The 20,934-nt window shown below is 41.7% G+C and overlaps 3 protein-coding genes across 19 annotated transcripts in view; 1 reads left to right on the top strand and 2 right to left on the bottom strand.

The window, feature by feature from the left end:
- The window catches only part of LOC115049934 (collagen alpha-1(XXIII) chain-like), a 103,594-nt gene extending 93,187 nt beyond the window's left edge, over nt 1-10,407 (bottom strand). For all 11 annotated transcript variants that reach the window (XM_029512576.1, XM_029512583.1, XM_029512584.1 and 8 more), the window contains exons 1-2: nt 9,815-10,407; nt 9,138-9,207 (exon numbers count right to left, since the gene is read on the bottom strand). In XM_029512576.1, the coding sequence (XP_029368436.1) occupies nt 9,138-9,207; nt 9,815-10,108 (364 nt within the window). In that variant the 5' untranslated portion in view covers nt 10,109-10,407. The remainder of the gene's footprint in view (nt 1-9,137; nt 9,208-9,814) is intronic.
- A 597-nt stretch (nt 10,408-11,004) lies between these two features.
- Nucleotides 11,005-17,501, bottom strand: LOC115050236 (dual specificity protein kinase CLK2-like). 7 transcript variants are annotated; one of them, XM_029513053.1, is made up of 13 exons: nt 17,383-17,501; nt 16,222-16,382; nt 14,438-14,696; nt 13,705-13,807; nt 13,314-13,380; nt 13,095-13,211; nt 12,829-12,995; nt 12,651-12,745; nt 12,409-12,538; nt 12,238-12,320; nt 12,067-12,146; nt 11,853-11,943; nt 11,005-11,749 (listed from the first exon to the last, which is right to left on the bottom strand). In XM_029513053.1, the coding sequence occupies exons 2-13, from the start codon at nt 16,380-16,382 to the stop codon at nt 11,561-11,563; spliced, it is 1,542 nt and encodes a 513-aa protein (XP_029368913.1). In that variant the 5' UTR covers nt 17,383-17,501; the 3' UTR covers nt 11,005-11,560. The 7 variants fall into 7 exon arrangements, with proteins under 7 accessions (XP_029368913.1, XP_029368916.1, XP_029368912.1 ...); XM_029513056.1 differs by having other exon boundaries at nt 16,222-16,351; nt 17,370-17,488; XM_029513052.1 differs by having other exon boundaries at nt 17,370-17,484.
- Nucleotides 17,502-17,952: 451 nt separating this feature from the next.
- tmem126a (transmembrane protein 126A) lies at nt 17,953-19,102 on the top strand. The gene has a single exon (XM_029512882.1). It carries the CDS (start codon nt 18,095-18,097, stop codon nt 18,710-18,712), a length of 618 nt encoding a protein of 205 aa, XP_029368742.1. The 5' UTR covers nt 17,953-18,094; the 3' UTR covers nt 18,713-19,102.
- Nucleotides 19,103-20,934: the final 1,832 nt, after the last annotated feature.

Here is a 20,934-nt window from a genome sequence, read left to right as displayed (position 1 = left end):
AACAGATGGAACGCTGAATTTTAAACATGTGCAGTATGTTTCAGAATACTAAGTTCCTCCATTTCCTCCTCCCACCACTCCCATCTGTGCCTCCATCTGGCCGAGGCACTTAGACAGTGAGCAGTGGTGGCAGCAACAGCGTTCCTGACAGAAACCAAGTGTTTCAATTTAATGGCGGCAAGTCATGGTGCGTGTCCACCACTGTGCACTCATTAACACTTATTTAATACCCATTATCACACTGTCACAGCACCAGTGGCCTGCAAATCTGCTGGTAAACATGGACACACAATTGCTGGCACGCATAAAGATAAACATATGAAGCTGCACACGGATCTAAACTCAAGCTTGGCCATTGATTAGACTCAGTTAGAGAGGCCAATTTTAGTGCAACATTGTAGTAATTATTGCTCAGATATCCCTGCTGCTGGGAAATGACTGCGAACGGAATCAGTGTCAGAAAAACCTCAGCAAGTTAAATGACCCTTCAACGGCTTTGGCAGACAGTTTCACACACAATGTAGGCTGATGGTTTAACTGCAGCCATTGTGGTTCACTGTTAAGCCGTAGTTGTGTTGCACAAGGCTGTAAACATGGAAGCTTAGCAGCTGCACATCTTGGTTAGCCAACTCTTTCCGTTTGAGGTGGTAAACGTAATTTTTTTTTTTTTTTTTTTAATTGATTGCTAAGTTTGGACTCAATTAAAACTAATCCCTCGTGAGTCTTTGTTTGTTTGATCAAAAAATGCAAGTACACAATCACTGGATTACTCCTTCAATTTTATGGCACATTTTCCATTTAAGGTAAATACAGCTGCCTGTAGAGTGTTACTGACAACTATTAAACAAGAGAATAAGTTTGTCAGATAGACACCTGGGGACGCACCCATTTATGTCCCACTGCTTTGCTTCGTAGTCTGTTTACAGTATGTGGGATCCAGCCCCCCCACCTCACTCCGGGCTGAACTTTGAGTGATTGTTTACATGTAGCAAATGGGCCGAGCCACTGAAAAGGTACAGAAGATCTCTGGGCCTGTGTGATGTATCCACTCCACAGTCAGAAATACTGACATGAATGAAGACAAAGACGGAGATATATCAGTGGGAACAAGATTAGAATTTGAATGAAAAAAGAAAATGAAGAATAAAAAGACAAAGGCATGTTAAGGCTTGACACATGTAAACGCCCCCCCCCCCAAGCGATGGTGTTAACTTGTCGAGACCCACTTCACTCCAACATGCCCTCACCTTCCCATTATGACAGAATAACACGGACCAGTGATGCTTTGGGCTCATTCAAAGTATTCAGGCCCAGTTTTACAAGCTCACTTCTCATTAAAGAGGTGCTGGGAGAGTGATGAGCCTGCCATGGAGCTTTTCGACTGAGCAGGAGCATGTTCAGCACGGCGAGGACCATCTGCATCGACGGTGCTCCGCCTCACGCCTCCACCCCTCCCCTATACGCTTTCCACACCACGTCTGGGAGGAACAGAAGGATAAATGATAACCTCTGCTCCAATTCTACCTGGCTGTTTGTCTGCGCTCACGTCCACAGATGATATATCTGTGCAATAAATCCAGGTGTGTTCGTGTGAGTCTACAGCTGGATTCAGTGTCACCACATTCCTGATGGATTAACGGGTCTGTAAATGCCAAGGAGGAGACTGATACTGGAAACTTACTTCTGTGGATCTCTATCTGTGCCGAACATCTTAACAGATAATATGATTGAATTAAAAACCTGTTTAAACGCTTTACAGGTTCGGTGGAGATTTCAAGCAACCAAATTAGTTTTTCCCTCCAGATACAGTTTGAAAGAGAACATGATCTTCAAGTCCGGGAAATTCTGAAAATGACTAAACTGGTTTGGGCACATACCGCTGTGCAGTAATGTTTCACCTCACACTGTTGTCAGTCAGCCAGAGGCCACATGGTGGTGTTAAAGAGTTTTTCCTGCTCTCCCATTAAAAGACTATTCACCTTGTCACCTGCCACTTAAGATAATTAAAGAAAACATCATAATAGTTTCCACATTTGGCACCGTGTCACTGCTGGCTAAGCGAATGCCTCTCCTACCAGCTCTCAAACAGATTTGAAGCTGAAAATATGGCTTTCCTGGCTAATTGGGTTAGTTGGATAATCTTTTTTTTTATCTCTTATCATTTATTGCAGTACTTTTGTGACAGTCATGCCTTAAATAAGAAGCTTACTGCAATTGTTTGGTAAAGGAAAGCTTATTTTTTAAAAATACACTCAAACAAAAACACTAAAATACCGGTTTAGTGAATATTTCAGATGCAGTACCTAAAGCTTGAAGCCAAAATACAATTAATTGAAGCTTTTTCTTACCTTAAATAATCTCTTAAACCAACCAGGATGTTGCAAACAATTCTCATATTTATATATTTTAATTCAAAAGGACCGCATTAAAGAGTGTTTTACTAACTTACTGTGATTTAACAACTAAAGAGTTTTTTTTAATGCTCTTATATTATAAAAAAGATCCTTTCAAAAAGCATCAGTTGAATTTCACAGTTTCTGGGGCTCCAGAAACTCCATGAAAGTTTTTCTTGCGATGCTCTTGAATCAATTCAACATAGAAGACATGAATTACATCCCTGTGGTTTGACACACCGCTTGATACTTTTGATGCACACTGCTCTGCTGAAAACAACTGGTGTTTTGAAATCATCTGCCTTAAACAAAGCATTACTTTATGAAAAGCAGCAAATCAGATGTTTTCCTACGTCAAGCTTTCCTTTGATGCTGTGCGTGTTGCAAAACACATTGATAGCTGATCAAATCCGACATCACTTTGAATAAAATAACCCAGTACAGTTTAACTGCTGCTTGATAATTCACACCGAGCATGTTTCTCAAAAATGCAGATTAAGGTGAGAAAAATTATCTGCTCCGTGTATCTTTAAGGGTCAAGTGTGAGAGCAATTGTTGTTTGTGTGTCCTTGTACCATTATATGAAGATATGCAGGGCATGTAAAGCTCAGTTTCAGTACCACAGCGATGTAAATATAAACAGGCCTTAATATAACTGTTGCTCAACACACGCCTTTTCCTGAAATAACTCCTTCCAATGCTGGCCAAGAGGTGACGACCAAGTCTGATACTTAAATATGACCACATACATGCAAAATCCTTTAAATAAATTATAATCAGGGTTATTTTCTTCAACCACTCCACATCATTTCCTGCTTTTAATGACCACAGGCAACTCCTGCAGCTAATATTATATTATGCCAATAATTACACCCAGCGGTGTTTAGGAACCAGGTCTGTCCTCTGCCATCACTGGATGAATCTCAGTTGTCTATTCTGCACATTTTTCATGATGAATATTCAACTGGTGATTTAAACATGGCTCTATTTAGTTTCTTCGAGTTGGGTTGTACTTCCTACTTCCAAAACTAGACAGTCAAAGAGATCTACACCTCGGTTTACTCAGGAAACATGTGCCCGCCCGTAAGCAGACCAGTGAACATTTTAAAGTTATCCTGCAATGAAGTAGAGAAGATTAAATACAGAATCATTGTTGTCATATTCATATTTTCCAACAAAACTACCAGTTAAACTGTTGCTTCAAAAACACATTCATCCAGGATCACAGTGACAGTAGTAACCTTGTCAAACATTTGCTATTTACTTTCAGGGCTCGTCACTCCACTGACACTGCACTTGCTATAATGATAAATTATGTTCTGCTTTCTACAGATTTCACATATGCTCTTCCGCTTACTTGATCTCAAAGCAGCTTCTCACTCTCTAGATCATTCTTTACTCTCACAGCAACTGGAAAACCAATTTCGCTTCTTGGGCGTGGCACTCATGCGGCTAAAGCCAGCCAGTATTTCATCAGTATTTTGTGATATGAAATATGGAGGACCAACAAGTTGGAATCATTTTCTGCCAGTACACTGATGATACTCAGATATATCTCCCTGTAAAAGCTTTTGAAACTTCTATAACAATCAAATTAGAGGCCTTCTGGTCAAAACCAAAACTGAGATTGTGGTCTATGGTGCAGCAAGTTTGAACACATAACAATAACTCTTGACAACTGTGTGATTTCTTAAAATATGACAGATGACAGTAGACACATTCTTCGGCTCAGCACATTACACACATCACAAAAGCTGCCTTTTCTTACCCATGTTAAACTACAAACCACTAAAAATGAGGTGTTTTAAAGTTTCTGGCTCTCATTCTGAAGCGACCCACGCTGCCAACCTCAGACCATCTGACTCCACTGAGGCCTTTAAATCCCTATTTATAAGTTATCTTTACACCTTAACTTTTAGGCAGTGGCTCATTCATTGATTATTTAAATCTGTCATTGTGACTGCTACCAGCAGATATGTCTCAGTTTCAATGAGTGAAGTGAGCCTTCTACATACAGTATGGTCCATGCTGTCTTAAGATTACTGCAACCTTGCTGATAATACAGCATCTTTTAAACTTGGTGTTTGTTTATGCCCTCAAGCACATAAGCACCAAGGCTGTGTGCCTTTTACTATCTCCTTAACCTTGTCATCCTTGTCACAGGAGGCTTTGGATCTGGATCTTCCTCCTGGAGAAGTCTCAGCTTCCTTCTTGTAACTGTCAATCTATGCGTGTTTGTTTCCGTCTACTGGTTGTGTGAATGATGTTCTTGAATTTGCCTCCTCTGTGTGTGTGTGGTCTGTCCTTGTTACAAAGTGTTGTTACAGATAACGTTGTGTGGCTCAGGTCATTTCAGTTGGAAGCTGCTTGGTGTCCTCCCAGACGATTTCTTCATGAAAGTGAGCAGTCTGTAGTGCGTTTAATACCTACTGCTGCTCTGCTACTCTGTTTGTTCCTGAGACCCTTGTGGGCCTTAATGGGCGGGGGACTGGCCAGTCCATGTCCAGCTATTTATTTTTCAAAAGGAAGAATGTCAGCTCTGCTGTGAAATACTGGTTTCACAAAGCTAACTTTAATAAGAGGGGTGATGAAAGACGGGGAGTGGGGGGGTCGTATTGTGGGAGCTGCACTCTCATGTAAAGTTCCTCAGATCATACCAGCTTGTTCCAACTTTGCCTCATTAAAATAACACAAAACCATTTTCACCAAATGAATTCTTAAATTCTTAAAAATTAATTAAAACAAATACAATTGTATTACGTATTAGTATTGTTATCAGATGCAACTCACTTATGAAGAATAAAGTAAATATATCTAGAAGCAACTCTTGAACCTAAACCTAACTAATTCAGCCTTTGACAAACATCTTCAAATGAAATATCTCTAACCAGCCAAGACACAGCATTCCCCGGTCCCTCTACAAATAAACTGAGTAGATTCTAGCTGTCCAAGATCGCCTTCCAAATTAGAACAAGATCTCAAGAAGAGTCCCTCAATTTTATTTGCCTCTTACAGTGGCCAGAGGGAACAACAGACACTTCAGCATAAGGATGAAAGTAACCTAAGGACATGGGGCTCACGCAGCTGTGCGTTAGAGCAGCTGTCCGTATGACAACTGTATCTGTAGTATTTGATATAGTGGTAAATGAAAAGCAGGCTGTAAGGAAAGGCGGGAGGAGGTTGGGGGAAAAGCGTAGGCTACTTCCTTCCAGCCAATACCCATCACAGGACAAATGACCTCTGATAAAGCAATTGCGCTCTCCTTAAAAAACCTGAATATAAGTGCATATGCAAATAACAGTCTGGAAAACTAATTTTTACAAATAAAGACAGGTGAACTGGATCTCGAAGGATTTATTGTAAAGAATATATACTCTAGAGCAGGAAAAAATTACATGCAGAAAACTAACTGCAGACCAGCTCTGTTGGCACAGACACTTCACTATGTGCTGCAGCAACGTAGAAGGTAGTTTTTATTTTTAAACTTCTATTTTTTCTTCCCTGGTTTGAAGTCTCCTTCACCCTGCAACATAAATGTAAAAAGCCACCTGGCTTTTCTGCCACAGGATGCTTCACACACCGTGAATTTCAAGCAATGCAGTCAGTCACTGGGAGCCACACACTAAAACATATGCATGCAGACATCAAAACAAATATATATGTGCGCAACACACACACACACACACACAGCTAGTTATGTGGTGCTCTCCAACATATTAATAGTTGTAAAGGAAACTGCCCACAGCGCATTGCTATGGTGGAACTAATCTGAAATGGGACAGGCTATGAAAGCAAATGTCTTGCATTTATTGTTTTGAAATAGTCATCAATGGATCTCGTTCTCTGTATGCTGTTAGATTACATAGGTAGCCATGACCTTCCTGTAATTTATTATGGCTCTAAAACTAAAATGGCACCCTGTGGATATTGGGTCCATTGTGGGTCTCAGGTCCCCCCAAAGCTGGGTTTCCCCAGCCCCTCCTCCAGGCAGGAGACCAGGAATCTGGGAAAGAAGAGATTCACGTCTGCCTCCTGGACATGAGGTTGATCCCCAGAAAGGCAGATTAACACCCAGCAACACTCACACCGATGACGGCCTGAGGAACTTATATTGTAGTCATTGAACCTCACACTACAGCAGACAGTGTTAGAATAACGGAAGGGGGGTCTGTGGAAAGTGAGCCAGGCGTCTGATCTCTGGTCCTCATATTCACTTACGTTTGGTTAATTGTTGATTTCAAAGTAATAGAGAAAAAAGTCTTTTCTAATTTCCTAAAACCCCAACAGAAATTTCCAGCTCCAGTCTTCAGTGACCGGTAAGTGATTGTCTCCAGCTGGCATTTAGTTTTGGGCCCGTGCCCAAGTGTGGGCACACTTTGTGCCCCCTAGTCAGAAACAGAGCTGTTAGAAAACCTCTAATGCAAATTGCAGAGATGACAATACACTCCCCCTACACAGGACACATACAGCCCCCCACATGTTTCTAATTAGTCAAGGCACCATAAAGGTGTTATGTTCATGTGCTGGTAATGAATGTGTGTGTACATTTCTCTGCGAATATATGTTGTGTGTGTCTGTTGAGAGAACAGGCGGGCGTTAATTGCAAACACCTGAAGCTTGTAAGCAGACTTGGACTCTGACATAGTTTGCCTAAGACTTTACGACTGCTGGCCGTGTTGTATCTGTGAGCATAAAAGTGTCACAATGCTGCTTCCACTGAGGTGCTACGAGAGGCAAATGTCCCAATGTCAGAGATGCTAATTTCATTTAGGGATACTGTGACTCAAAACTGTTTTGCCTCCAAAATGTTTTTTCCCCCCACCAGAAGGAAGTCCTTCAGTCAGAAGTTTCAATTAAAGTGTCAGCATCACTGCATACAGCATCAGTGGCGCTGCAGAAGTGCTGCCCTCTGTTGGGCCCCTGACCTCATGCATGCTGTAAGGTGAGCACACTGATGCGGAGGGCATAGCTCCGCTGGCAGAAATGCCACTCGTGCTGCGTGGTAGTGCATCTCTCACACACATGGAGGCAGAAATACCTTGGCCTGTGATCCTAGTGGTGAGAGATTCAAGTTTCAGGTGCTGAGAGCTGGTGCTAAAGGGAGCGAAGAGTCTCTTCTTACACTGTCGGGTTGAGAGAGGTGCCTCTGTCGGCCCCTCAAAGACTCACAGACTGAATATTAGACATACACGCAGCCGCATGGTGCCGTGATACGGCTTGTACACTTTCTCACAAGGACTCAAATGGGATGCACACATGTAAGCACAGATGCCCATCTCAGGTACATGCACATTAAAACATTTGACAGAAATCCCATGTTAGCACAAATACACGTTCACTGCTGACAGAACCCAGTTGGCCTCTAATGCACATCAAAAAGAAAATGTTTATCAGCTGAGAAACTCTCTTTAGAAATAAACACATTTTATGGAGAAATGTTAACAAGTCTGTATTGAGCAATCTCGTTGAGACAGGAAAAATACATGTCTGTGGGCATCTGGTTGCATCGAAGCCACATTTACAAAAAAAAAAAAAAAAAAAAAGCCTTTTGTTTTCCTAAAAACAGGATGCCATATTTCAAAAGGGAGACTTCTGAATAGTTTTGTGTGTCTGTGAGCAGCGGAGACAATATCTAATAGTCTAATTATATTTGTAAAACAACAGTAAGGCAGTGAAAGCTGGTTGTAATCAGGCAACTTTTTACAAGTTACATGCCTGATTACTTTTCTACTGAGACATACGTAGTAAGAATAACTTGAAAGTCAAAAGTGCAACAGCAGCAAAGACGGACAGCTTGTGTTCCCAGTGTCAGTGGCTCCAAAGCAAACAGCAAATCGTTGTACCAACTTCTGCCGACAAACGAGCCATCTTGGCCCAGGAGACCTCAGACTAGGAAACAGAATGTGTTGAAATTGAGCCAGAAATTCCACTTGTGAATACTTTCACCTGTTCGCCGTGTTGTGGGGCTCTTCACGCCCAGACAGAGAGAAAGAAAGAAAGCAAGCAAGAAAGAAAGAAGCCAGACAAGAGAATTACCCAGTTATGTGGATAAAAATCTTTGAAAAAGCTCTGACTTCTCGATAAAAACATGTTTGGAGCAGAAAGCAGAAGTTTTTCTTTCTCAAGAAACAATGGCTCAACTCAACTTCAAAATGAAACACACACAAATTGTTCCTTTTCCACAGGTGAGGTGGAGCTGGCCACACGTACATGATGTTCATGGACATGTATTGATGTATCAAAACCAACAACTTTGACCAAAATAAAAGAAATACCATCTCTCTTCAACTCACAAACATAAAAGGGCTGTCTGTGTGTAACACGATGCAGATCACACACCGTTCTCCACCCTAGGAACTATCCCAAGCCATGTAACGAACACCGCAAGCCAAGAGCGGCCAACCTTGGCACACGGCTGCTCCACCTATTAAAGTGAGCATCCTCCACTGACGCTGACTGCACGTCCCTACAACAGAGTGCTGAGCGCTGCCATCACCGTATGGACCCTTCACAGACTCAGGGCCATAATTCCCCCCGGACATAAAAAGACAAGACACAAGCTCTAGACGATCTGGAGATCTGCCAAAAGCATCACAAGGAGAGAGACCATCAGCTTTCACTCGCAGTGGAGATTGGAGTGGAGCTTCGACCTGAAACGGGCCGCTGACTAAGTGCATTGCATGTTTTGGATCATGTGTCCTGGTGTGAGCGGCACTAATGGGTCAAAAGTGCAGACACAGGTACCTGGAGGACAGGAGCAGTCTTGGCCAACATCCCTTGCTGTTCGTGCTTTTGGCATCAGCAACACCATTTCCTGTAGAAACACACAGCAAATAGCAGTTTATTTAAAAACAGACAAACAAACAAAAAACACTTACACTTAGTTCAAAATAGTGGAAGTGGTGGGAGGTTTTCATTTGGTTTTAGGCCTTATATGATACAGAAATGGTCATCTTTATCTAAAAAGTTAATATTTCATAAATTAGACTGGGATTAAAATAATATCAGTGTCTAATATTAAATAAATAAGACTAAAATCTTTGTCCCATTACACACTGCTCCTAAACGAAAAAACCTTGGACTTCTTTTCCACGTGATTAAATTATGGGTTGACGTCTATTATCAGTGGTTATGTCACCTAAAGAGCTTTAACTGTAAACTAATAAGCCATCTGCAGCCCTGTTGGATTCCTAAGGTCGTGCGTTAAAAATGAGCAGTAACCTGTAAACTCCATGCCTGTGTGTTTGCAAAACTTACTACATGTCCCCTGTATTTACGCATGCTTTACGCAATGGCGAGCAGCGCGTGTGTGGTGTGTGTGTTTTTGTTGTTTGTTTTTCTGTTTGTTTTTTTGGCGAGCAGCACATAGATTTAGCAACAACTATTAGTTTTTAATTGAATCCCAGATCGACGCCGTGTACCTGTTTCACCAGTCTCCCTATAGGTGCGCTCAGCTCCGGTATTAGACTCCCATCCTCATTCAGAAAAACCCTGTGCGGCGGGTTGAAGATGGACACTTTGTCAATCTCCATTTGCAGTCGGTTCTCCAGCTGGAAGGTCTTGATGCTCATCAGGAGACACACGGTGATGGAGCTCAGAGACAGCAGTAGGCAGAGGACGCCGGGAAAGCCCGGCAGCCACCGCTGCGCCGCGGGCTTGGTGGCACATCGGCACGCCGGCTTGCTCTCTCCCATGGAGTCGCTGGCTGTATCCATGCTGAAATCCTGCTCCAAAAGCTTTCGCTGATGAAAAACGCAGAGATGGTTTGTTTTGCCGGTGCAGCCCTGTAACCAGTGTGGAAGCAGCTTCCGTGGACTAACTAAGCGGCGACTTTAACGCGTTCACAGCGAACAACCGGCTGCAGGATCCAAAGCCTCCTGAGATGCACCCGGTTTGCTCCACCGACGGATGAAGGAGATCTGGCTGCCAAACAGAGAAGAAGCGCCTCCTGACTGCAGGTCGCGGTTTCCGGTTTTGGAGTATGCGACATGGATGCGCAAGTGCAACTAACCAACGCGTCCAATTGTTTGCCTCTCTAAAAGTTGCACGTTTAGCTGGTAGAGATGCGCCCGCCCTGCGGACCACGTGGGTCCGTGTGGATTGACAGCTGGGGGAGGCTGACGGACTTCTTTCATTGACTCCCTGCAGATAGTTTAATATTCAAAGCCATTGTGGCAGAGATGCAGAATAACGCACCAAATTGTATAATTTGCTGAATATCCAAATAGTAGTTTACGGGGCAAGGTCACAGACAAAACAAATGGCAGTGTTTTTCACTGAAGGACGGGTATTGACCACATGAACACCTGTCCATTTAATGGTGTTCCCAAAGTCGATGTCAAATTGTAATTAAACTGATACAGCATTTCTGAGTTCAGTTTTAAATTGTTACAATTTTGAAATAGGCTTCCCTTTTTTTTTAAACAAGTCTTAATTGATACAATGGCGTGTTACCAGCCTGGTCAGGGTGATTTTCTCCCCCATTACAGAAACCACCAGCGCAAACTATTGATTCACTGATCAGTGGCCGAGTTTCATTTTGCAGACAGCAGCCCTTTACTGCCACCCCGTGGCCGGATGCGGCTGCTACACCCCAATAAACAAGTCAACGCTTATCTATCCACGTTTATTGAGAAAATGTACACGACAAAGCAAAAGTTACACAACCCGTCAGTGAAAAAGAGAAACATATATACAAAGGATTTTCTGCCTGAACAAGCATTTATACATTTATAAAGCTGAATAAATTACTGCTGAGGTTGAATCGGGGAAAAAGCATATTCCATCTTACATGACCCATCAACTATTTCACAATGTGCAAACAGCATGGACATGAACTAAACTATTCAAGAATTTAAAAAAAAAAAAAAAAAAAAAAAAAAAAAACCTCTACAAAGACATAATCAGAAACCAAAACTGAATATAAATAGATAACACCTCGTTCAGCAGATTTCCTACATCATACTGAAAAGAAAGAACTCGTGGATGTGTGAGATTAAGAACTGAGTCAGGGACAAGATTCAGCAAAGCAGGGCAGTCGACTGATACAGTCAGTTAAGGTAGAGCTCTCCTGGAGAGTCAGGAAGTACATGCTGGCACCGAGCACCATGGGAAATGGATGTTGATGCCAGGTTGTGACTGACATTACAGGTCAAGCGTTTACAGGTTCAGGAGTTCAGTCTCCTTTTGCTACTGCTGCTGTGTTTGCTGCTGCTGCTGCTGCTGTAGAAACAGGAGAAGAAGGGATGGCGGAGAGCTTGTTCGAGACTGAGGCGCTTTGCTGGGTCATACTCCATCATCTTCTCTATCAGGTCAAACAGCTGATGGTGGTCTTCATTCTTAGAAACCATGTAATGCTGGGGGGGAGGGAGACAATTGTTAAGTCTCTTTGAAAGTCCATGTCCTAATTAAATGAATAGACGCATTTTCAAACAGACTAAGTGGTTGAATTCCTCTCACCTTGAGGGGTTTGCAGTGTTTCCTGACATATCTCCCAGATGAACTGTGCACATCCCAGTCCAGCTTGCAACGGTGAACATACCTCCGCTTCCTGCCAAAGAATAACATCATAATCGTTTAGCAGAAATCACTGTTTACAAATCCAAAGCACAAGGTTGAAATGTCTTCCATGCCCCCATGAGACATAATTAGAAATCAGATAATGGGCTCTTACTTGGTTTTTTGCAGGAGGTCTGTGGGGATGGGGCCCAGGACTCTCTCCATCATAGCAAGGTGCTCTTTACTGTCATGGGTCTAAAGACACGAACATGAAAAGCCAACTTAATAAATGCTATGGTTAACTTCACAAGTATTAATAACTATTAGTTAAAAAAAAGCAGATTACCTGGAAAAGAGTTGATCCAAGATAGTACTCGATGAGTATACAGCCTACACTCCAGACATCACAGGAATGATCCCAGCCCAAATCTGAAAGCAACAATGTGGATTACATGTCAAAACTCCAATAAAGGCTCTTCCTACATTTTTATTGCAATGTCTTAAAATTGCCACTTACCTAGAATGACTTCAGGAGCACGGTAGTGACGTGTTGACACTACAGATGTGTGGTGCTCATGTTCGTATGTGGCATTACCGAAGTCCACAATTTTCACATCTGGGCTTTTCAATGTTCGTTCATCTCGTTTCTGCAGACAAGAAAAATCAAGTACTCAAATAGCTGCCTGCACAAACAGGACTAACTTTTTCCAATAATTAATTTCTTAATTTTACTTTTGTTTAAATATTTGGGTTTCTTACTTTTTCTGGGTTGTACTCGATGTCATAGTCTGAATCGATGAAGAGAATATTCTCAGGCTTCAGATCTGTATGAGTCAGCTTGTTCTTATGTAAAACTGAAAGGTAAGACCACACATTTTAAACTGGGCTGTTCAAAGCCATAATGTATTTTCTGTGTACGTGTGTGATGAGAGCTTACATCGAACAGCCTGTATGATCTGGTATGCCATGTGTTTGATGTGTTCAATCGGGAAAGGTTGGAAGTTGTTCTCCTTAAGGAAATCATAGGTGCTGAGGCCAAGCAACTCAAAAGCAATACATATGTGGCCATGGTAGTCAAACCAGTCCAACATATGTACACATGCACTAAAAGGGGGGAGAGACAATAATGCAAAAAATTGTTTTTCGTTGTTCTTGTCTATGTCATAACCTCAAGATTATCAGAATTTTGTGGCTATGACTTACTATCTTTTGTCAGAATCAAGGGACTTCAGCTGTTCAAGAACCTCTACCTCAGACATAGCTGCCTCACGGTAGCGGTCTATGTTTTTAATGATCTTCAGAGCCACACGAGCTCCATCACTGGAAACACACAACATTGTCAATATTACAGAGAAAGAAATTAAAAAAAAATATATAACCACACTGTTTAAAAATGTGTCATATTTTCCAAGTTGTACTTACTTAGTGTGATCAATGCATTCAACAACCTTCCCAAAGGCACCCTCTCCTAGAGTACACACAATTTCATCTACAGAAAAGAGAGCAGAAGTTAGATACACAGCACTGACAAAGTGGAACACTGTCCTTTGGCTGGTTCACTGCACTGATGTTACGTTGTTGTTTAGATACACTACTATAAACAGGCTTTTCAACACTGGCAACATACAACTCAATGCTAAATATGTTATTGACAAGCAATAGCTAACCTTTAAAAAAAAAAAAAAAAAAAAATTAAGGCTACTGGCCCAAATACTTCTTCCTAAACTAATGTTTGGAAATAACAACCAGACAACAAGAGAGTGAGAGACAAAGTGTGAACAACAGTAGGAAAAAAAAGGTATATATTCTATACATCTCGCTCTCAGCATGTCTCCACTGTGATAGATGAGGTGACCCTCGTCATCATCCTCAACACTCCTGGATCTTTTCCTGCTCCTGCGGTGATGGCTCCTCCTCTGCACCGGAACCGCCGCAATCCGCCATCACATCAATAACCCATCAGTCAGCCAGCACCAGGCCACCACAATGCGACATCGTCATTCATTCAACCAGGCCAAGGGGGGGAGGTGTAGGGGTGGATAGATTCGGCCCGTTCAGTAACACCGCCAGGCGAATGGACGGAGCAGCAAATTCAAATTCAGCCCCGTCAGAGAAATTGGGCGCCAGCCACCACATAGTGTGTGTTACAGAAGAAAAACATGGCAACAAGATTTTCAGATGAGAAACTTTCTCAGAGTAGTACAGAAAAAAAAAACTGAACTTGAGTGATTACAGTCTTTCTACATGTAGTTGTATTCTTTACTATCAGGTCCCAAAACTACCCACTAATATTTCAGCAGAAATACTGGATCCACTTTTCTCTTGAAAAATCAATAAAGCACTCATAATCCTTTACTTCCTGAGCCCATAAGTTCCCTCCATGTCATTACTGGAAATCATGCTTAATAGTGACGTGTAGGACACAGAGATATAGAGAGACAAAGAAATAGGTGTTACGCATTGGCTAAACACCAGTGATTATGACCCTTTCGAACTGGTGGTATAGACAAGGGAGGAGGATAGATGAGACAAGGAGTTTGTCGTACCGAGGTGGACCTGTGGCGAGATTGGCTTCTCCTGCGCCTTCGGTCTCTGTGCCTGTGGCTGCTTCGCCTGCTGCGACCACTTCGACCACTGCGCCCACTACGTCCCGATGACTTGCTATAGTGGTGCCAGTCAAGGTTTTTGTCCTTGCAGGTGTCATCGCGGCTGTCCTCCTCACAAGCCATGTCAAAACTGCGACCCTTGGGGCGCTGATCCCGAGAGTCCAGCCTCTGATTCAAACTACGGGTCTCCAGACAGTGCCTGTTGTCAAAGAAAAATGAATAACAATAGATCAGAAAAAAGAAAAATGTTCAGGTCAGGAAAAACATCCCAGTTTCTTTCTATGATCAAGCTCTTAGTGAAGACTGGATATGAAGGTGCTAATGGTCCGCCTATTGCCTGACACTCTATCCCCTGCACCATTTATGTAAGATTTGTAATTAGCAACACACTGATTTACAATCATCAAATGGCAAGCATCTTGTTCAGTGACAGGGTGCAGTTCAGAGCATTTCAGGGACAGATTATCACTGCCCAAATAGCATTCTGAGGAGTGCAAATGCCAACATGTAATGCCACACATCAGGGAAATTCTAACATTTATGTTTCTGGCAAACGATTGCATGCCTTTCTTGAAACACAAGTGGAACAATTTGCATCACAATCTGATAGCGCATAATGTGATATGCGATTCTACACCTGCAAATCCTGGGGACATCAGAACCAGGAGCTATCATCTGTCTATGGAAATTTTTTCCACACAAGAAAAACTCTTTTGATTTCCCATCTTTTCACATTAAATTTCATATTACCTTCCAAGGACTCCTCATATGCATTTTGCTTTTAAATGTCTTAGTCGTCACTCATTAAAGTTGAGTTTATGCAGAATGTTTCTCATTCCCTCAAGCATGCCCACCAAGTAGGTCATGTTAGCATCTTGGGATCTAAAAAAGATCAAGAAACCCCAAGAGCCCCAACACCCTGGTAGTGTCAGGTGTCTTCCAGGAAGAGGTCTGCCTCTCTACAGGATTGACATTCGAGCAGATGTGAAAATACCTCATGTACCCTCTTTGGTCATCATAAATGCTCAGAAAAATAGACACAATTGTCCAACTGTGTCATGGGTGAACTGAAATTAACAATTAACTATTATCTAAGGATGAACTGAATTGACTATCAAAATAGATACATTTGGAATACTATTACAATAACATATGACACAGCCATAAGTGGGCTGTGTTTAACTACATACATAGCACATCTTTTATATGTCTGAACCCTTAGTGGTTTACTTTGAAGGTCACTGCAATAGACAGAAACACAAGTCACTAGATTTCTGAAAACTAGTGGTAATATGATGGTATACAAGACACAGTGTCAGCACTTTAAAGCCTAACTGACCCACATTTTGCATTAGTTGCTATCTAAATTTAACCAGTTTCTCGTGTTAAGACCAGATCTGATCTGACAATCAACACACCCTCCAATATGGCTCAAGATAGGAACGTACATTTTAAGGATCAGGTAAAAAAAATAAATAAAATAAAATAAAATAATAAAATCAAAATAAAATCAAAATCAAAAATAACAAACTCTTTCATATATATATATATATATATATATATATATATATATATATATATATATATTTTATATATATATTTCATTTTAGTATTGATCTTAACTTCTCCAAAGTTTTCACCTAGCAGGTTATGATATGGCTGTGGGCATGTGAGCAATCAAAATGTCCCTAAATTTTAACACAGCAAACGTGAACGATATTTACCCTTCATATGCCTTGTGGTGACGATGAGTTCTTCTAGACTTGTTTTCTCTTTCGCTGCTGTGGGAATCTCGGTTCTTTCGCTTACGACACTCCATCCTTTCTTCCCAGCTGTATTCGTCAAGCCAGACACCTGGGGAACGCATCTTTTTTGAGTGACGCATCTGGAATAACAGCAAAAATAACTGTAAAAAAAAAAAAAAAAAAAAAAAAAAAAAAAAAAAAAAAAAAACCCAACAACAACAACAACTGGGTGTTAAATCTATATATTAACACAAATTAAATTAGAGTGTGTGCATCTATGGCCTCAGGCCCAGCAATTCAGTCGTTATTTCTGTGGAGACCACTTCCTTATAGCAAATCAGGCAGCGCACTTCAGCAAGCGTCTGTTGCAAACTAAAACGGTCAACTGTACCAGGATAATGCAAAAGAGGGTAGGCAAGTATATTAGAAACAATTGGCCAAATAGGTTGAAGGTCCACACTGTAGTTGGCCCATAACTAGTTAATTAATACACCAACTGTGACGGTGTTCATCTTACCACGGATTCGCCATGAAAACATTATCTTACTCTCGTCTTACTGTTAGTCAAATACCATATCAGAGTGTAAAGAGCAGTACATCGGCCCTCGGGATCATGGTACATTACTTTTTAGAACTACACAATGTTTTTACGGTTGAGATGTTTCGAAAGAATACTGCGGGATAATAGTTAACAATATAAATCAATAGTAAACATTGTTAATTTGCAGCGCTCAAGCTTAAAACGAAACAACTTCCGCATTGTAACTACGAGACTGTCTAACCCTGTCTCTCTGAAGGCCCCAACGAGCGCTGAGCGCTTCAGCGCGAATCCACAACAACGTAAACAGTATACAATATATCAAATTAATTTATTGCAATTAGTAAATTACACAAGTGCCCTCTGTAGATATTGATTGTCTCTATGATCTTAGACTATTGCCCGCTTGTCAAATCTATTACATCTGATTGGACATATTTTGTAGCTGCAGGCCTAGCGGTCCTGTTGGTGAGGCGTCGAATGTCGGCGGAGCTAACTGGCTAATGCTAGCTGACATTAGGGAAAACGTTAGAATAGGCGGAAAGAAAATAAAATGGCGGCTGAAGAGCGTTAAAAGACACCCGCGTACCTTTCTATAGTACCTGTTCGATTCAAAACAGCAGAACAATCGGCTCCGTGAAAAGTATGAACAAAGAAACGACGAGAGCTTCCGATTCTCCTTCTTTAAAGATGGCGACTCTTTACCCGACTTGGTTTTTTTCCTGAACTTTCTCAAACACGTTCCATGACGTCACATACGCACAGTGATGTCACATTGGAAGATTAATTCCTCAATTTGTCTTTCAGGTCTACGACTGAAATTTGTTATTTCTACAGCTCATTTAAATATTATCCATACTTTTTTGAGGGGTTTACAAAAAAATGTATATGCACGGAACGAAAAGTTGATATTCCTGAGAGCACAATATTAAGAGGCTTCCGACGCAGCAAAGGAGGAACCTGAATCTGACTCTAAGAAGCAGCTCAGATGAGTTCTTTTTTAAGCCATCCGTGCATTTAATTTAAAGTGTTGACTATGGACATCGAGACTCTGCCCTGTTAAAAGGAGATAAGTAAAAACTCGGAGCAGTCCATTTGTTTCGTCCAATCTCTGTGCTTGCCTGGGAAGCAATACGCAGGGCACAGAACACTCTCAGAGCCGTTGGATTGTGGGTAAGACATGTCTGCGCTCTGTATGCAGGCTGAGGGCAGTGCAATCTCAACGAAACAACAGCGTTGTCCACATTGTTAAACAGAATATCAGCCAGAAACATTAACGTTTTACATTTCATGGTTTAGACTTCAACCCTGAACATGTCAGACAGCCTGGGGAAGGAGAGCGTCTCTGGAAATGCGCTCAGCAGGACAGTGATCGTTGAAATGCTGGCCAAGAATTTCGAGAAGCTGCCTGACACGGATCAGAAATTCTTCATGTATGGACCTCTGTATCTCGGGGGAAATGCAGCGCTTGCGGGATTAATATCCAACAGCTTGTATCGCAGAGCTCTGCATATCACGCAGGCGCCCGTAACTTCCGGCCTGCCGATGGCCGTGTTGCCCTTCATGACCACAGCCGCCCTCTACAACGCTCTGGTGTCCAGCTCCCTCATGTCCGGCGATCTCAACTGCCCCTCCTGCGCCCTGATCAGAGGCGCGCTTGTTGGGGTGATCGGAGCCGGTGTGTACCCCATCATCCTGGCCTTACCCGTCAACATTGCCCTCGCATCCAGGTACCAGACAGCGCCGATGCCAGAGAAGGGCAATATGCTCCGGTACTGGATGGACCTGTCCAGACCGATCCTCAGGAGGATGAGGGCGGTGCTGGTGCTCCAGGCCTTCTTCGGGACCTTCTTGGGCTCCAGGCATTTTGAGATTTACACCAAATTAGCCCAGATCACATTTGGGTCGGGAGCAGAAGAACTCAAAGACTAAAACCTGCTGAGATGAACTTATAAGAAGCACGTTGTTTTGAATTGATTTGCCTACATTTAAAACGGACTGTGGTGGAGTTTTCAAATTAAATGAATTGTCGCCTTTACTGATTTGTCTACATAAAAATTTAAGTAACCCTTCATGTCCACTGTTTTCAGAAATAAAGATAATTTATAAAAATCACTGATTTAAATATGTATTAAATGGATAATATCAAAATTTGGCATTATGATGTTTACCAGAAAAGCCAAAACAATAAACGTACTCAGCAATTATTTTCCTTAAATGGCTAAGGTTGTTCATAAAGAATAATGTGCTATTAGTTCAAGCCTTTCAATTTTCTTGTCTCATCACAATTATGGACAAAATAATTTAAAGAGGTCACCTGGGTCTCTAGAAATTTTCATAGGGCAGTTTTTAGTATATTGTGATACATTGTAAACAGGAAATTAACTTATCAATCAGATTAAAAAAAAATATATCTGCAAGTTTCAGCCATTCTATGAGTGCTTATTAGATGGTTGCGTTTGGCTTTGGGGAATACCTGAAGGAATTAGTGATGGGAAGTGATTCGGAGCTTTTAAGTGGCTCAGGTCTTTTAATCTCCTTCAGTAAAATGAACTAATCTTTTTTCAAGTCATTTGTTCATTTCATTCATTGGAACCAGTAGGGCGCTGTAGCTGTCTTTTGAGTAATGCCTGGAAAAGCACGGCTTTAAAACACTGATGAGAAACATGGTTTGCTTCACTTGGCATATAATACAACTTTGCTATTGAGCACCCTTTTGGGCAAAAGCCTACTTAAGTATATATATCATTATTTCACGATTTAATTAATTATTCCATGATCCTGTTGTTATTTTATCTGTCAAACTCACCCATCAAAAGTCAGTGGGCGGGGCCAAGCCCGCCGATAGTGGGGCACAAACGGGTCTGCTGTCCCGGGCCCAGAACTGAGCCCTCATTAAATTATGGAATAATTTTTCAAAGGTTGTCAAAGTAAGCCTACACGTGGAAAAGATTGTGTAACATTTGAGTTACATAAGCATCTTATTTGTTTTCTTCCTGATTGTCTACCCCCCAACAAATGGTTTGGCCAGCGATCTTTCGCTAAGCCCCACCCCCCTTGATTATTGTTGCTATGCCAGGCTGTTTCCTGTTGTCTGAAGTTCGGTAGGAAAATGTCCGATCAGCATCAGTCCGGTGATCAGAAAGGAAAAGAAAGAAAAATAAGAAAATAAAGAGTTCAGAAACGGCCTAAACAAATATTAAAAAAGGTGGTGATGGTGAAGCTGGGATGAGAAACGTTGAGAAAGGTAAGAAACAGCGCAGTTAGCTTGTAACTAAGCTAACTGGCTAGCTCTAATGCTAATGTCCTGTAGCCTAGCTTGTATGAAAGCCCGACACAAAACTATCTTTGACAGAAACAGCTGAGTTTGGTAGCTACATCAGAAAGGAAGAGACAGAGAGGAGAGGGCTGCAGCTGCAGACAGGTAACAGAGAGAGAGACATGGGAGGGCCATGCCTCTTATTTTGTCCCGGGCCCAGGCAAGACTGTCAGCTGGCCTGGACAGGGCAAAGGTGAATCAATTGCTTTGGTGAAACATGGAATCTTTCAAAAAATGGCGGCTACACAGGATGTGCTTCAATTTTCTGGGGAATTTATGAGAGACATTTTACGCCTTGCAGAGTATGTGGAAGTGGGACCTGCTGACCCAGAGCATGCAGCATGTAAAGGAGAGGAATTTATTGAAGTTGTTGACGTTATTTCCGCACTTTCCGACAAAAATATTGACTGCAAATTTAGAAGAAGTACTCCACCGGTTCAAACAGAACAACGCATACAAGGACTGGGACATTACTTGTTGTTAATGTTTTTTGTGCAGAAAGACAGACCTGTATTCAGCTGTGAGTGATGAGGAGTTGGACCGTGTTGTCAGTGATGTCCACAGAAGACAACTCTGGCCACAAGCTAATACGTGTTCCAGGTAATAATACGGCCATGATGTATAATGAAGAATGAGCCGATCGTTATGGAGAAATAATCCAGGTAGGATGAGGATTATACACCGTGGCCGTATTCTTACCTGGAACAAGCACAGAGGATTTGCATTTTACAAAATGATAATAATAATAATAATAATAATAATAAGAGCATCCATAGAAATGTAGTGGAGTTAAAAAAAAAAAAAAAAACTCAAAGTACAGATACTCAAAAACTGT

The sequence above is a fragment of the Echeneis naucrates genome, chromosome 10 (assembly GCF_900963305.1).
Source record: "Echeneis naucrates chromosome 10, fEcheNa1.1, whole genome shotgun sequence".
NCBI classification, from domain to species: Eukaryota; Metazoa; Chordata; class Actinopteri; order Carangiformes; family Echeneidae; genus Echeneis; species Echeneis naucrates.
Note: the sequence above shows the minus strand (reverse complement) of the source record. Positions and strands in the feature narration are given on the sequence as shown.

Coding starts and splice junctions, on each gene's coding strand:
- LOC115050236 (XM_029513053.1), bottom strand. CDS start 16,382: ATGCGTCACTCAAAAAAGATGCGTTCCCCAGGTGTCTGGCTTGACGAA. Junction 13,381..13,704: donor AGACATGCTGAGAGCGAGAT/GTATAGAATATA, acceptor TCTTTTCTGTAG/ATGAAATTGTGTGTACTCTA. Junction 12,539..12,650: donor TCGAGTACAACCCAGAAAAA/GTAAGAAACCCA, acceptor TCTTGTCTGCAG/AAACGAGATGAACGAACATT.
- tmem126a (XM_029512882.1), top strand. CDS start 18,095: ATGTCAGACAGCCTGGGGAAGGAGAGCGTCTCTGGAAATGCGCTCAGC.